This window comes from Acanthochromis polyacanthus, chromosome 4 (genome assembly GCF_021347895.1).
Source record: "Acanthochromis polyacanthus isolate Apoly-LR-REF ecotype Palm Island chromosome 4, KAUST_Apoly_ChrSc, whole genome shotgun sequence".
Classification (NCBI taxonomy): Eukaryota; Metazoa; Chordata; class Actinopteri; family Pomacentridae; genus Acanthochromis; species Acanthochromis polyacanthus.
Genome location: NC_067116.1, coordinates 37,657,638 through 37,672,556, shown reverse-complemented (window position 1 = coordinate 37,672,556; position 14,919 = coordinate 37,657,638). Strand labels below are relative to the sequence as shown.

The window sequence follows — 14,919 nt, the reverse complement described above, 5'->3', positions numbered from 1 at the left end:
GTCAGTCATTCACTAGCTGTGTTTCCATTACCCTTAGATATGTGCAAAATGTGAATAGCGCAATAAAAAACTGGTAATGGAAACACCTGAATTTCGAAAAAGGACTAAAATATCGCTAAAAAGTTTTTACGCTCTCATGAGGTGGTTTCTCAGACGTTTCGATATTAAAAAATATCGCAAAAGCACAATGGAAACACTTTTTCAGCAATTATACATCATCGGACGTGACGTATCTGGTCACATGACCAGTTCTGTCAGAGTAAACATGGCGCGGTACGTGTGGACAGAAGAGGAGACCGAGACTTTTCTTGCCATTATTCTTGAGAAAAACATCACTGCCATACTAGACAGCAAACAGCAGAGGAATGCAGAATGTTATAAGGAGATAGAAGCGGAAATGAGGGAGAAAGGGTTCGACATCGAAATCTCGCGGGATGATATTTCGAGCGTTACGATGCTCCTGCCCAGAACAGCCTTCAATGGAAACACGTTCAAAGCGCAAATATACTTTGTCGAAATTTTAGAAATATCGCTTTTATTTTGCGAAAAACTGTAATGGAAACCCAGCTACTGTTACTGAGGCAGTGTAGGGGGTGGGATTTGTGAGAAAATTAAATGGATTTGAGCCAGAAGAGGATGGGATGGGCTGTGGCAAACATTACCACTTACTCGAGTAGTATAATGCAGTACTTTACTGGAATTGAGATTTATAATAAAAATGATCTTATTTATTCGCACAGCCAGACTGATAAAGGATTTTTTGCGATGTGGAAAGTGTCATGGGAGTTGAAAAAAAAATTGAAAACATTATCTCAGCTGATGTTCTTTTTTTTACACAAATACATAAAAATTTGGAAAAGTTTTGTGTGGTACACAAAGAATTCTGGCACATAATCGTATTGAATGCAGCCACTTTAATGCTGAAAATGAAACTGGTGAAGAAACATTTAATTTTTTACTGCAGTTTTGCTTATTAACAAACATCAATATACAGTATTTGTATTGAGTTGATATATGCACTAAGGCACACACAATGCCAATGTACTAATTAAACTCATGCTCCATCTCATAATTTGGATCTCGAGAAATACAACATGTTGAAAGATTTTTCTTCTTGTTTTTCTTTGTGCTAACATATCATGTAGGTGCATAGAGTATGCATTGTGCTATGATTTTAATTTTTTTATAAGGGCTGCAACTAAAGTCTATTTTGATAGCTGAATGGTCTACAGATTACTGAGAAAAATGTGACTATTCAGATTAAAAATTGCATAATTACTCACTGGCTCTTTATTACCAGTGAGCTTTAAAATTTACCTTGAGGGTGTTTTGGGCATGTGCTAGCTATCAGTAAAAGCAGTATGATGCTTATGTGCACAGGCCTGCAGGATGTGTGTGTTTTTTTGTCCACACAAAGGCCAGTACAGAGACAGACAGTGCTGGTAAAAAAAAAAAAAATGTTTGTGTGTCTGATGGCCAGTGCACCACTGGAGCCAAATATCGTTTTTGATTGGGCATTGGTGTGGGCCAGTGACAGACTTTTGGTAGCCTTAAAGTAATCTCTAGTTTCTGTGATATAGGCAGAGGTGAAAGTAGTTTTAAATTCTTCCCGTACTATTACCAAAACCCTCATCTCGCTCTGACTTCATGCATTTTAAAATAACAAAGTTAAAACGCAAACAAATAAAAACATATTAATATTTTACTGTAGGCCAATGGAATAGGTAGGAATTAATAACACTTGAAAATATGGTAAACTTTTTGCTTTAATTGAAACACTGATAAACATCCAGATTACAGAACTCCAAGAACAGACATGAGGTCACGAGCAGGCACTCAGAATGGAACTAAACATCAAAACACATCACCTAAAAGATTTTCCACAGAGGCCTAAAGTAATTATAGTAGCATAGACTGTATATATAGTGGACGTAGCATCTGGCTCCAGAATTGAAGCCAACCCGGAAGTGTCAAAAACTTGCAATATCTCGCCGTCTGCTAGGGTTGGCCCCAAAAAGCTTTTGCTCCATAGACCCCAATTCATTTTTGGAAAAATAAATTTTGATAGACTGATGTTCTACAGCTCAGGATTTTTTCCCGTTAGTTTTCATGGTCAAAATGAGAGATCAGGTGGCCGATCTTAAAATAAATCAATACTGAATTTTAAATAAATCGTTAAAGTTGGCGGAGCCAGGGGGCGTGGCTATACTTGATAGACAGCAACAGAAGCCTCTGCGGTAAAATGTGGGCGGAATAAGAGAGTCCTCAGCCAATCCTGCCCCTAGTTGCTCTCCGGTCCAGTCTGTTTGATGACGCTTTTTACGTCACTGGCTCCAAAAAATCCAAAACGGCGACCAGGAAGTAGCAAAATCGGGGCTTCATTTTCTCGGCGTTGAAACCAACGGGTGACGTCACGGTTAGTTTACGCCTGTATAGTAGTAGTAGTTAGTTTCTGATTTTCTGTGGTAACCCTTCTTCAGTCCCTGTCTTTTCCTTTAATCAAAGAGGTTATTTTCCTTGCATTATTACTTTGACAAAAAATTTTGATTGTTTTGTAGTGCTTCTCTCCGTTTTTATTTAAAATATGCATCTGTTGATGATAACCGCTGTAAATCCAGTTTAAAGTTTTTCAGCTAATAACAAGAACGTGTGGAATTTCAGGTGTACGGTAATTCACTGCTCGCCCCGTCCCGGCGCAAGCAGCGCTTGTTGACGTCTATCAACTAGTTGTGGGAAATGTCCCAGTGCAATAAATCAAGCGCACCTACTTGCTATTGGCTGCTATTGGCCATAGCAGTCGCTGTGTTCCGGAAAGTAGACACACATGCGCACTCACGTACTGCTGAGTGCACAGTCGATAGCAGGCAGCCGAGCGGCGTACCCATAGGTAGCTGTGGAAGAGCGGCATACCACCACCGGATCTTTTCCCGGTACTGCGTACTGTCACCAGATCTTTTGCCGGTACGCGGTACCAGACTTACCAGGCTTACTTTCACCCCTGGATATAGGCCATATTGCCGTATTGCATCATGGAGCATTTCAAGTCACGATGACATCACCAACTAATTGGCAATTAAATTCACTGTCGATTTTATCTGAGTAACTTAGTTTTTTATATCATCTGTATCTTTTACACACCTAAAATGCACTCTATATTAGGGGATACCAAAGGACGTTTTGTTTAAAGATGTCATACATTTTTTATGTCTGAGCAGTGCATGCATTTGAAATGTTCTTGATTAGACAAAGGAACAGTGAATAAATAGGGAAGGGCAGGCCATCTAATTTTAGGCACGGGGCACCAGACTGCCAATTATGAAACTGACTGACTCATCTGTCATCACTTATTGTGTCATCTGGTAAGCACTTGTTCTTTGTTCTTTTTTGTTTTTTGTTTGTTTACGGAACTTTTAATTTACTCTAATTGGGTCTTCGACCTCTTTGCTTTATCCTCTAATCACTTGTACATCATTTTTTCAGAACGGATTGTTCCTGTCTGACTGATTTTCACCACGCTTTACTGACTTCCAGTGTTAAAGTGTACTAAAGCAGCCTCAGTTGATCTCTCAGCCAGGTCCTAGTTGGAAGTCAAAAAATGAGCTGAACTGAACTGAACTTAGCATAGCTAAGTGGCACAAACAGACACAGACAGACTCCCTGACGCTGTGCATGTGGTGCAATATTCTCACGTCTGCCAGAGAAGTGAGGTCAGTTTGAGTGGAGTAGAGTGCTGTCTGGATTTGAGCAGTGGTGGAGCGCAGTTCACAGAATTTCAATCACCAGTGTATTTTACAGCACAAGACAGGGTGATTTTTTTTTTAATGCATTCCAGCTCAGTAGTCCAGACCATTTTGCTTACTTGTGCTATGTTGTTTGCTTGTGAAATGTGCATTTGATAGCTTTCGCCCGGTGTTATGACTGACTCTCTGAATAACCGCGACTGAAAGGGGTGGAGATTCAGAGGCACGGAACCAGCTGTCTCCAATCAGCAGCAGAATCTGTCTGGGGTTCAGAGTGTGTGAGAGGCAACAGCCATTACTACTGGCTTGCTATCACGGGAAGGAGGGAGGGAGGGACGGAAAGAGAAAGAGGAATGGATGTATGGGAAATTGGGACATGGTGACATACAGTGGGTTGCCACACAGCAATAGTGGAATTGTGGGGGAAATGGGAAAACAGGCAATTAGGAGAAAAATAGAAAAGGGATAGGGATGGAAATGCAGAAGTAGGCAATATCAGTGAGAAAATATGAGGCCAGTGATGGAGTATAGAGTACATAGTGTGGGAGGGTGACGGAAATGGTGAAGGAGATGCTCCACATTTTGAGATTTGAAAGGGCCACTTTGAGTATGTTACCACATAAAGGTGTGAAATATCTGAAAGGGAACTGCCACAAGAAAAAAGAAAGATGGTAATGCAATGATGCTTCTGGACAGATGTTTTCATGTTAATATAGCATTGCTTTTTGATTTTTCTTTTTTTCCATGCATTATTTCACTTCATGTACAAGTAATATGACTGAAAGAAATAGTTTCAAGGCGTGATAGAATAAAGATGGAGCTATGGTTGCCATGTACAACGCAGCATGCAGGCATCATCCCTGGACTCTTTGCCTTTCTGGCAGCAACAGCACTGTTTCTATAATATCATTCTGTAAATAGCTTCATACTTAAATGAAGAAGTGCACAAAATTGAATATTCAGGTAAAAGGAAACAAAATATGAAATATTGCTCTGTCCAGCTTTTTGTTTTTAATATGTTTTATTTACAAATTTGTTTAGGCCAAACCAGCTGTTGTCTTCACTTAACTAGCTAGACCAGAGCAATAAAGGCTAAAGAGCTGCACACTGCTAGCATGTGTCATCATCCTTCTATTCTGAGGAAATTAGATGACAGAGGAAAACGGGGCAAAGAGGCAGCTAAGTGGATCGTTCTCTCTTTCATCTAGTTAGCCTTTGATCTATTTCTGGTGGGTGCTGGTGGTGGTGGTAGAAGTGGAGTGATTTGCTCCTAAATGAGTGTCATCAAGTCATTGTAAACCATTGTTTTTTAATGTTTTTCTTCTGCTTTGCTCTTTGTAATCCACTGCTATGGTCCTCATTGACAAAATCTCCTGTGTCCTCACCTTTCTTTCCTCTTTGCTCTCCGGCCCTTTTTTCCCATCTGCCCGTGTTTTTTATTTACCACAACAAAGCCATCCTCTGAACCACAAGAGCTCGATTAAGTTCTCGCTTTATAGATAAATTACTTTAATGTCTCATTCAGCTGGTGTTTGCGGGCATAAAGATCTTCATCATCCTGGAAAAACGGTGCTGAATAGCCACTTGGAGTAGGCTGATGAAGATCTAATTAGGATTAATTGTTATTCCCTAATAAGCAGCTAAATCTTTGAACTCTGTCTTTCAGTTACATCAGATCATTTAAATAACTGTGCATTTGTTCAGCGTGTTCCTGTGTCCTACTGTCCCAGTCTAGAGAGACTCTTTGATAAATATTTTAATGGGTGAAATGCAATAACAATAGACTCCTAAAACCAATTTTGTTTCCATTTCCCGACTTTTGATAAGGCAGCAGATTCAGTTACACAGTCATTCGATCATTACTCTCTATCCAGTGTCCTGCTCAGTTACTGGGCTGTTCACAGGCCCTTTATGGTAATGACTGTAATACTGAATGGAAATTCTCTTCTGGTGAAAGGACCAAGGAAAGATAGGTAGCTAACATCTGTGTCTGCTCATGTATTTGCTTCAGGGTATGTGTGGTATGTGTGTGCGTTTGTGCATGTGCACATGCACCCAGTGGCAAGAATAGACACTTTGTGTCAAAAAAGGTGCTGATTAATAATGTAGACTGTTTTGAATGATGGAGTCCTGTGTTTCCCTGGGAAGTAACTTGTTCCTTTTATGAATATTTCATCATAGTAGCTAATGAATCCAGCCAGTCAAGGCAATCATAACCAGCTAACAGCTCCCTTGCTGCTTTGGTGTAAGGCAGCTGGGCCCTGATCAGTTCTAACCTGATTACCAGTGATGCTGAATGACATAGATTGGCGATGAGTGAGTGTTGTGCATTTGATTGAATGACTGTTGCCAGCCGGCTTATTAGAAGTGAAGATGAATCCAGGCTACAACAGGAAAGAGAGACAGATGCCAACAGAGGGCTGTCACATGACAAAACTATATGTGCTTTTATGTTTACACTACATACATGTGTATTCAAAGTTTAGCTGTGTTACTTTCATTAACGGGTTACTAAACAGGTCTCCCGAACTGTCCAATCCCATGGACCCTTAAAATGGCTGCAAGAAGACACCAAAAATGACCACTACAGTAGCAATGAGACATGTCTCTTCAGCCTCATCCAATTGTTGCTTGGTGACCCAATCAGCTGGTGTGTATTGGTCCTATATAGGAAGAGTGAAAAGGCTTCAATTTGTGTGCCAAGGGGCCTGTAGACTTATAACATGTACATAGTTACTTTGTGCATCATAATATGTGTCCCAGTCTTTTCTTGATTCCTTTTTCTTGGCATTTCCAGTAATAGATTTGTCCACACTGGTACTGTAGTGACCACAGACGTTTAGCAGCACAACAGCAACAGCTCGGTCTGCTTCAGACTTGTTCAGCCAGTACTGATCCACACTTGACTGAGCTGAACATCTGACAAACCTAAACAAATATTTTCACAAACGTATGTGAACAATAACTTGAAAGGATTTCAATCAGTGTCATACATAAAGTGAGAACTAAAATAAAAGTTAGCAGCTTGGATAAAATGTCCCTGCAGTGGACTCTCTGTAAACTGCAAGGAGCTGATGCAGAGCAAAGCGCTGAGAGATCATTTCAGTACTTTAATAAGAATTTTGTACTGTCCTGAACAAACATGAGTGGGATTTGAAGTAAAGGAATACATATGAGAGGTGATGTGGCCACAATTTTCAGCACAGAGAGATGACATTAAAAGAATGACATTAGATTTTTATACTTTAAGGCAAAAGAAAATGAATTAAGGGTGGGTACAGTTGAGAACATGGGAAAGTAACTGTGATTCCATCCTGCCAAAATTTATTTCCTTCTTGTCATTTATTTCCGTTTTGCACTGATCTTGCAACTGCATTTAAAGGGAAACATTAATGCATTGCCATTACATGCATGGGTTTTACAAGTTTATTAACAGACCTCATGAAAACATGAAAAACAGCCTTCTTCCCATATGTGTATGTGCATAAAAAATGTCATTGTGTGTATGTGTGTAATTAGGATTGTACATCAACACTCCACATGTGAATGTGTATATGTGGGTGAGATGGCACACACACACGCGCCAGGCAGGGTGGTGGTTCACCTCGTGAGTGTTAATCGTGACTTAGCAGCTTAAGGAAGTCACACTTGCCAGGATGATCTCCATGTGCTCTGGCAGCTACTGATAGTAAAGGCCACCAGCACAAAATCAGGTAGTCCCTGTACCACGGACTGACTTTAGCCTCTCACCTATTGTACTCGCAAGCACATGTTGGGGGCTGGTAACTAACAGCACACATGTTGTGTTTTTTAAAGTGACAGAGGCATGCTGCTTGTTAACTTTTCACTGGCCGACAGGCAGGCACAGTGGCTCAGACAGCTGAGAGCTACCAGAAGCTTTCAAATGTGGAAATACAACACTGGAAATATTGTTGCTAAAATGATTAAATCTCAGTATTTTCAGTCCTATTGTCCATGACATGTTCAGTGAACAGTGTGAGTTTGTGTGAACTTCTAAAGATTTAGTTTTTAAAAAAAATAAGATTGCACATGAAAGGGTCTAATCTGCCTGCAGTGAGCTCTTGCATCAGACCACCCAGAGAGAGTGAGATGAAGGAATAGGTACGCATGGGAGGGGGCAGCACAGCAACATGCAGTAACCTTTGACATATTTAATACATTTAAAGTATTACACTGCAGAAAACATAAGAAAAAATGACAAAAAAACACAAGCAGACTTATACTGCAACTTGTGTATTACATTTTCTGAAAAAAACATTCTGGGCATTTATGTTTTGTTTTCTGTCTGCAACCCTGGTCTTCCTACTGATGGCTTTCTTCATCACCTTCTTCTTCCTCTCTGTAGGAGTTAAAGCTGCTGTCCGGAATTTCCGTTTGTTTTCAATTTATGTATCATTTTTTAACAAAGCTTAAATGTGTTAGTCTAGTTCGATACTATAATATAAAGTTAGTATAACGCGATATGAAAATTTATTCATGAGCTCCGCCTTCCTCTCATAGACCCCCATGTTATTCCAAAAAGCGCCGGTTGCTGCCGACCAATCAAGTTCGAGCTTCAGCTTTGTCATGCTGTCAATCAACGGTTACGTGCACAGCAAGCAAGCCCATGCAGAGGTAGGCGAGCTACGCACTACGCAACCGCGCGCACATTTGTTTTGCTTGTGGAGGAGAGAGCATCAGAGCTCAGCAACTTCCAGAAAAGTTACCAATCCCATGGCTTGTCAGGCCAAGAGACTGCAGGACGTTTTTTGGCTCGGGGTGCTCGCGTCGCTCCCCGACCACGGCCTCCATAGCCCGCCTGACGGCTTCGTTTAGATGCCCGACCTCTGGAGGAAGATGTTGGGGCGTCTGGGACATACTCTTCATCAGAGGAGTCATGCAATTCTGAACTCTAGATAGAAATAAATAAACAATGTAACACATATACACGCGTAAATGCACTAAGTTTGATAAACAACGTCATCGAGAGGGATACACGAGTGTAATCACATATTGAAACTTTACTCGTTCGTCCTAGCAGATTCATGTTATTTTGGTATTGGGACAAGTTAGACTCAATACAGCATTCTAACGTAATTCCTTTATTATTTACTAAATGTACTAAATGTAGAAGAGGGGAAAACAGCAAAACAGGCGAGATGCTGCAGCACTCCGGGCACCCCTCTCAGGTACTGCGCGCGTGCACAAATAAAGGGGCGAAATCAGAGGGAGGGAGGGACCACCAGTGTTTTGGGAGACGCTGCGATTCAAACTCCGGACAGCAGCTTTAAGAGTAGTAGTTTTTTTTTTTTTTTTTTTTTTGTGCTTTTTTACGATAATGAGAGGCCTTACAGGAAGGTGATATCTGGGACCACTCTTACAATGATCAGTATTGATTATCTTCAGAGGCCTGCTGAAAGGGTGGGGGTTGTGAACAGGCGTGAACTAACCGTGACGTCACCTGTTGGTTTCAACGCCGAGAAAATTAAGCCCCGATTCTGCTACTTCCTGGTCGCCGTTTTGGATTTTTTGGAGCCAGTGACGTAAAAAACGTCATCAAACAGGCTGGACCGGAGAGCAACTAGGGGCAGGATTGGCTGAAGACTCTCTTATTCCGCCCACATTTTACCGCAGAGGCTTCTGTTGCTGTCTATCAAGTATAGCCACGCCCCCTGGCTCCGCCAACTTTAACGATTTATTTAAAATTCAGTATTGATTTATTTTAAGATCGGCCACCTGATCTCTCATTTTGACCATGAAAACTAAATGCTCCTCACATCAAACACGGAAATAAACACAAGGGCTTCTGTGGCTGTTTCTAAAAGGCTGGCTGTGACTGCACTTTTTGTAGGCCATAGAATCTAGTTACGGATGGGGCCGTAACTCTATGTCAGTGATTATTCTTAAGTTGTGGAATGGAATTACCTGCTGCTGCTGTCTATTGCCTTGGGTTGACACAGCACAGGATTTCTTAAGAATTCAACCTTTCATTTTTCTTTTTGGGTACTATAGATGGAAATTGTGTGCAAAGTTCACAGTGACTGCTTCAATTTTAAATAGCTTTTTAATGATGAAATTGTGGATAACAATAAATCTGATTGTTTTTCGTCGATCATTTGTTTTGACCACCATTAATTTTCTTGAGATACGCATATTTGATGTGTATAATCTGCATAGTCACAAGTTTTAGTTTCACAAAGATGTCTGCAGAAGATTCCCCACGGATCCTCATGGACTTTGGCAAATGACGAAAATTATGTCACATAGGCCCATGCAGACGTTGAAAGCTTGAGCTGACTTTATTTAGGCCTCAGATGACTTGCTTTTCTGTCCCTGCCTTCATCTGGACTCAGTCGGATAGAAGCTAACTATAGATACTGAACAAAAATTCTAATATTCTTTGGCTTCAGACCTCCTGCCTAGGAAATTTGCCAGTTGGTTCATTATGCTGGGCTTCCCCACATGTGTTTCGCCCTTATCCAGACAGTATCACACTGGCAGCCTGAGGGGAAAATGGCCTCCCTTTTGTGTGTGTGTGTTGGCCATGGGAGTGGTGAATATGTTGCGTCAGGTCCCTGTCTCTCGCACAGACACACACTCACATGCACACACTCAGACGCACAAAGGCCCTCTTATGTAGACCCTCCTGAACTCTATTAGGATTTATTACCTCAGCTTTGTCCCCAGTGAACACGCCCGGCCTGCGCTCCAGATTGGGGGCAAACTGGAGGCAGGAATGAAGGAAGGGTGAGGGGAAAGAGGGGAAGAGTTTCATTAGTTTGGGCTAAAAGAGTGTTACTGATGTTACACAGACATGCATTGTAAAATGCGGAAAGATTGGAGTCAGATTGGTGAGATTTGTGGGACATTTGTTATGCTTTTGGTCTGGAAGTAAGATGGTAATCTGTTTAGTTTAATATTTGTTCCTATTCTGTATGTGGAAATAATAGTTTATAGGTTGTGTTTCCATACCAGAGAAGAGAAGCAGATCTGTTTTCACACTGTGATAGTGAGCTAAAACTGACTTCAGAGACTATTCCAGTTTATACTTTGTGTTCCACAGCAGAAATACAAACTGTGCATTTCTCTCAGGGTGAATTTGGTCTCTGTATAAAGTCATACTAGATATGCATGTAGTAGATAACATCAAACTAAAATGTAGATTTTTTTTTTTTGTCCTTTTCCAAGTTACGTGGAAACGTGTCAAATTTACTGAGGCAGATTAAAAGGGGAAATCCGGGTTGTATCGTCAAAATTACAGTATAGTATTTGTTGACATCGGTGCAGTTATTGTTGTTTATCTCCCTTATAAATTTATATGTTCCTTTGAAAATAAATATATGCACAGCTGGAGGCACTCATCTGCATTAGCGTTTCAATCTTTTTTGTCTGTAAAGGGCCTGTTGCTAAGTTACTTTATTGAAGAGATTTAAAAGTATGTAAATCTTCCTCTGGCATTTTCCCCCATTTTTAAAAGGAATGTGTGAAAATCTATTGACAGAAGATATAAAATACCCAGTAATCAAGACAAATGTACTGTGTGTGAGTATATGTATGAGGAAGAGCAGAGAGTCCAGATGGAGATGCAGGAAGCCTTCTGCCTGTGTCCACTTTAGTCAGAAACACCAGTGAGCATGGTGAACACATTGTACAATTTGTGCTGTAAAACAAACAAATAGCTTGTTTTTGACAGAAAACGTCTTGTGAGTACACACTTTTCTAACTGCCCGACTATTTATATCATCCCTCCATAGTGCAAGTTTTCAACATATGTGTCCCATGTGGTTTGCGTTTGTGCGAACCTCCTACTGAGATTTTAATTGGTTCTCTAATGAATGTGGAACCTTCAACAATGTCAGATGACAAGCAGCTAATGAAGGCTGTCAATCAATAAAGAGCAGCTCAATCTCTGCATTATGAATAAGACCTGGATTCAGTTTGAATATCGGCACAGCCAGCAATCAATCTTGAAATAGCCAGTTGTTTGTATGCCCCTTTTTACAAAGCTAATTTTGTTGTGCTTTATTGTTTTAACTGTTTAGAAGTGAATTAAGTCTGAGTGTTGGGGTTCAACAGATTGTCGGCCTGGCATATGATCGGATCCGATATTCAGGAGCTTTTTGATTATGAGTATTGCCATGCTTTTTAATCAATCTCCAATGAAATACAATATGAATCTAAAAATGCAGCTGCCTCAATTCGTCTGTTGTTATTTTTCTGTTCTTTTGAGCAATGTCCCGCCATCAGCAGTGTCTGATGCAAATAATAGCCAATCAACACTCAGGATAAATGTTGAAAAGTTCTCTTTTCATTAAACATATTGAAAACATCAATAGACAATGACAATGACATATCGCTAATGTATTGTGTTAAAGTCTGTGTTTATCTGAATTTTCACAGGAGGATATTCATTTTGACTTTCAAATCTTAATTCCAAATATTGACTGCCTTTCTCCTTGATTACTAATAATCAGTATTGGCCCTGAAAAAAACACATTGATTGATCCTGACTAAATATCCACGTGTCTTTTTGTCACATGAATTTCACCTGTTTTTATTTCTGTGTCCAACTCATTGTACTCCCTAAGAGCTCCTGTTTAAAACTTTGTTGGCGTGCCTTGTTTGTTAAATTCAAAATGTTTGTTATCTTAATGTGTGCTATCTTACCATCAGTTTACGTAAAAGGTACTTCCCAGTGTAGTGAAGTACTGTGCATTCCTTCATGAGGCCATTGCAAGTGGGAAATTTTCCAAAGTTTATATTCAGACGTGTTCCTATAGAAGTGACATTAGCCACACTTTTACTTTAATATTTGTACTGCATTTGAAATTTTAGATTCCTGTTTTGGTTTCTTCCTCACTTTTTTCACCTGCCTCTTATATTTAGGTTTGGTATTGATCAAAATCACTTATAAAAAATCTCTGCGGCTTTACTAATGTCTCTTTGTCTCTCTCTCTGTGTTCCCTCCATCCCCGACTCTCTTCGCAGGTCATGGAGAGCATTTGCCCTTGTTGAAAGTACTATCTCATAGACAGCCAGCACGTGGGTGGCGGTTTGAGGGTGCATCGTCTAAGTCAGCTGGAGGTCATGTGTGAAGCTGTGGTCTGATGCCCACCCTCCACTCAGCGTTGGCCATGGACGGGGAGAACTACCTGCATCCAGAAGGCCCTCAGCTGGACAGCAGCTTGTTCTCTATGCCCTCCTCTAACATGGAGGTATGTTTTGAGATTTGACTTGCATTTGCCCGAGTGCATAGAACATCTATGCTAGTCAACAATTTTGATCACTCCCTTTTATAGGTCAAATACAGTAACATCAAAATCAGAAAATTCTTACTAAGCATACAGGGAAAATGCTTTGCAAATGTTGTTTAAGATTCTGGAAATTGCATAATTATACAACTGTGAAGGTTTGTGAAACAGGCCTGTAAATAACAACCAAGATGGCATGGGAAAAATCCCTGTATGTGGTATGGATGCAGCCCCACTGCTAACAGAGCATCAATGTCCGGAACTCTCCCAGGATCTCGTTTTGCCCATGATCATAGAAGGGAAATACAGCCTATATCTCCTCTCCATCAGTCTCTGTTATGTAGGTCCAGCTTTTTGTTGTCATTGCTTTGTATATACTCTACATCTTCCTTCTGATTTCTGTCTAAAAGTAAATGTGGAGAATTTTAATTGTTGTCTCAATGCTTAGACGTGTTTAGCATTTTGCTAAAGATAATTGCCCAATTAAAAAAAAATATTACTTCAACATCATTTAAATTGTTCCAGAGAACATCTTAGGACTCCTAAAAGATTTTCCTGAAGGAGAAGAGTACTTGGCAATCCCACCGGCACCAGCCAAAGGCAATCCCCTATGTCGCCCTTTTAAAGAAAGTTATCTGAGTCTGCACCAAAATGTAATGGGTTCTTCCTTTTTCCATACGCGGCCTCTTTAGCAAGTTTCATTAAATTCAACTGTGTGGTTTTTCATGATCTGTCTAACAAGCAGACAAATAAACAGCAATGAAACCACTATATCTTTGCTAGAGGTGATAAATATATAAATCCATGCATTAAAGATTGTAATTAGTATACTGGTTAGATTTTTGTTGGCCCTTTGCTTTCTATTTTTCTTAGTAACTCTCATCAAGCATGTAAAGAAGAAGCACTACCTTAAACTAAAGACACATAAAACTGCTTGTGGCACTGGTTATGTGACATCTGTGGTGATATTCATCTAAAAACGTGTGAGAAAGGAAGTGATATTAATTGTGGTAATGCTTGCAATTCCAGTGTACGCTAAATATTGAAAGGGCATGTCTCACTGATATATTGTTAGTGGGGTGGAGGCAAAAAGAGAGTTGGTTTTTCTGTCAACATTTTCAGGTATTTACCTCTGTTATTTGAGCTTTTTGGTAGATCTGAATGAATTTTTATTGCTATATTTTAAAACGTTACATTTTGACAACCTCAGTTTCAGATTTTAATTTCAGATAAACAACCCCAAAGGTTTTGAGCGACGCAAACAAAGATCCACCCACACACATTGTAATGGGCTGGTGACTGAAATTCCACAGAATTTCTGAAAAACCTCAACACAAAAACTGAAAGTATTCATCTCTCTACATTCTCTTCAATGAATGTTACAAACTTGGCTGAACCAACTATTGAAAGGATGATTGCTTTACACTGAAACAAAATATAATCAACATACTTTGTGTCAACAGTTGCAGGTGGAATTTAGATGTGAAGCATTTGTGGCGCAAAGTTGGAGTTTATTTAAGCATCTTGTTCATAGTTTTTCATCTCATTGCAAAATTTCCTGGCATTGCCAGTAATAACTTAGGCTTGAACAATGTATTTTGATACAAGATATTTTTTGTGTTAATATTGCCAACAGATATACTACGGGGGCTGTTAATCTTCTTGTTCCTTTGTTTTTAATGTTTTAACATCATGAGAACGTTCTACTACTATTTAAGATGTTCAGTGTTACATGCATATTTTCATTTTGTGTGTTTTAGAGTTCAATATTTGCCTCCTCTGGTTCCTGGGGATCCTTCTCTCAGCAGGCTGGATACAGCATACACTGCCCTATGCAATCTGGAAACCAGTAAGTTAATGCAAACTTGCAAACAGGTTTTACTGTGCCCTCATAATCATATGCTAAGAATCTGCATGTGGGTAAGTTT

General features: G+C 39.9%; 1 protein-coding gene across 2 annotated transcripts in view; it reads left to right on the top strand.

Annotated features, from left to right (window-relative positions):
• Window positions 1–14,919, top strand: part of si:ch73-63e15.2 (protein strawberry notch homolog 2) — a 65,636-nt gene that overhangs the window by 4,418 nt on the left and 46,299 nt on the right. For both annotated transcript variants that reach the window (XM_022192078.2, XM_022192068.2), the window contains exons 2-3: window positions 12,729–12,955; window positions 14,752–14,840. In XM_022192078.2, coding sequence (XP_022047770.2) covers window positions 12,848–12,955; window positions 14,752–14,840 — 197 coding nt within the window. In that variant the 5' untranslated portion in view covers window positions 12,729–12,847. The remainder of the gene's footprint in view (window positions 1–12,728; window positions 12,956–14,751; window positions 14,841–14,919) is intronic.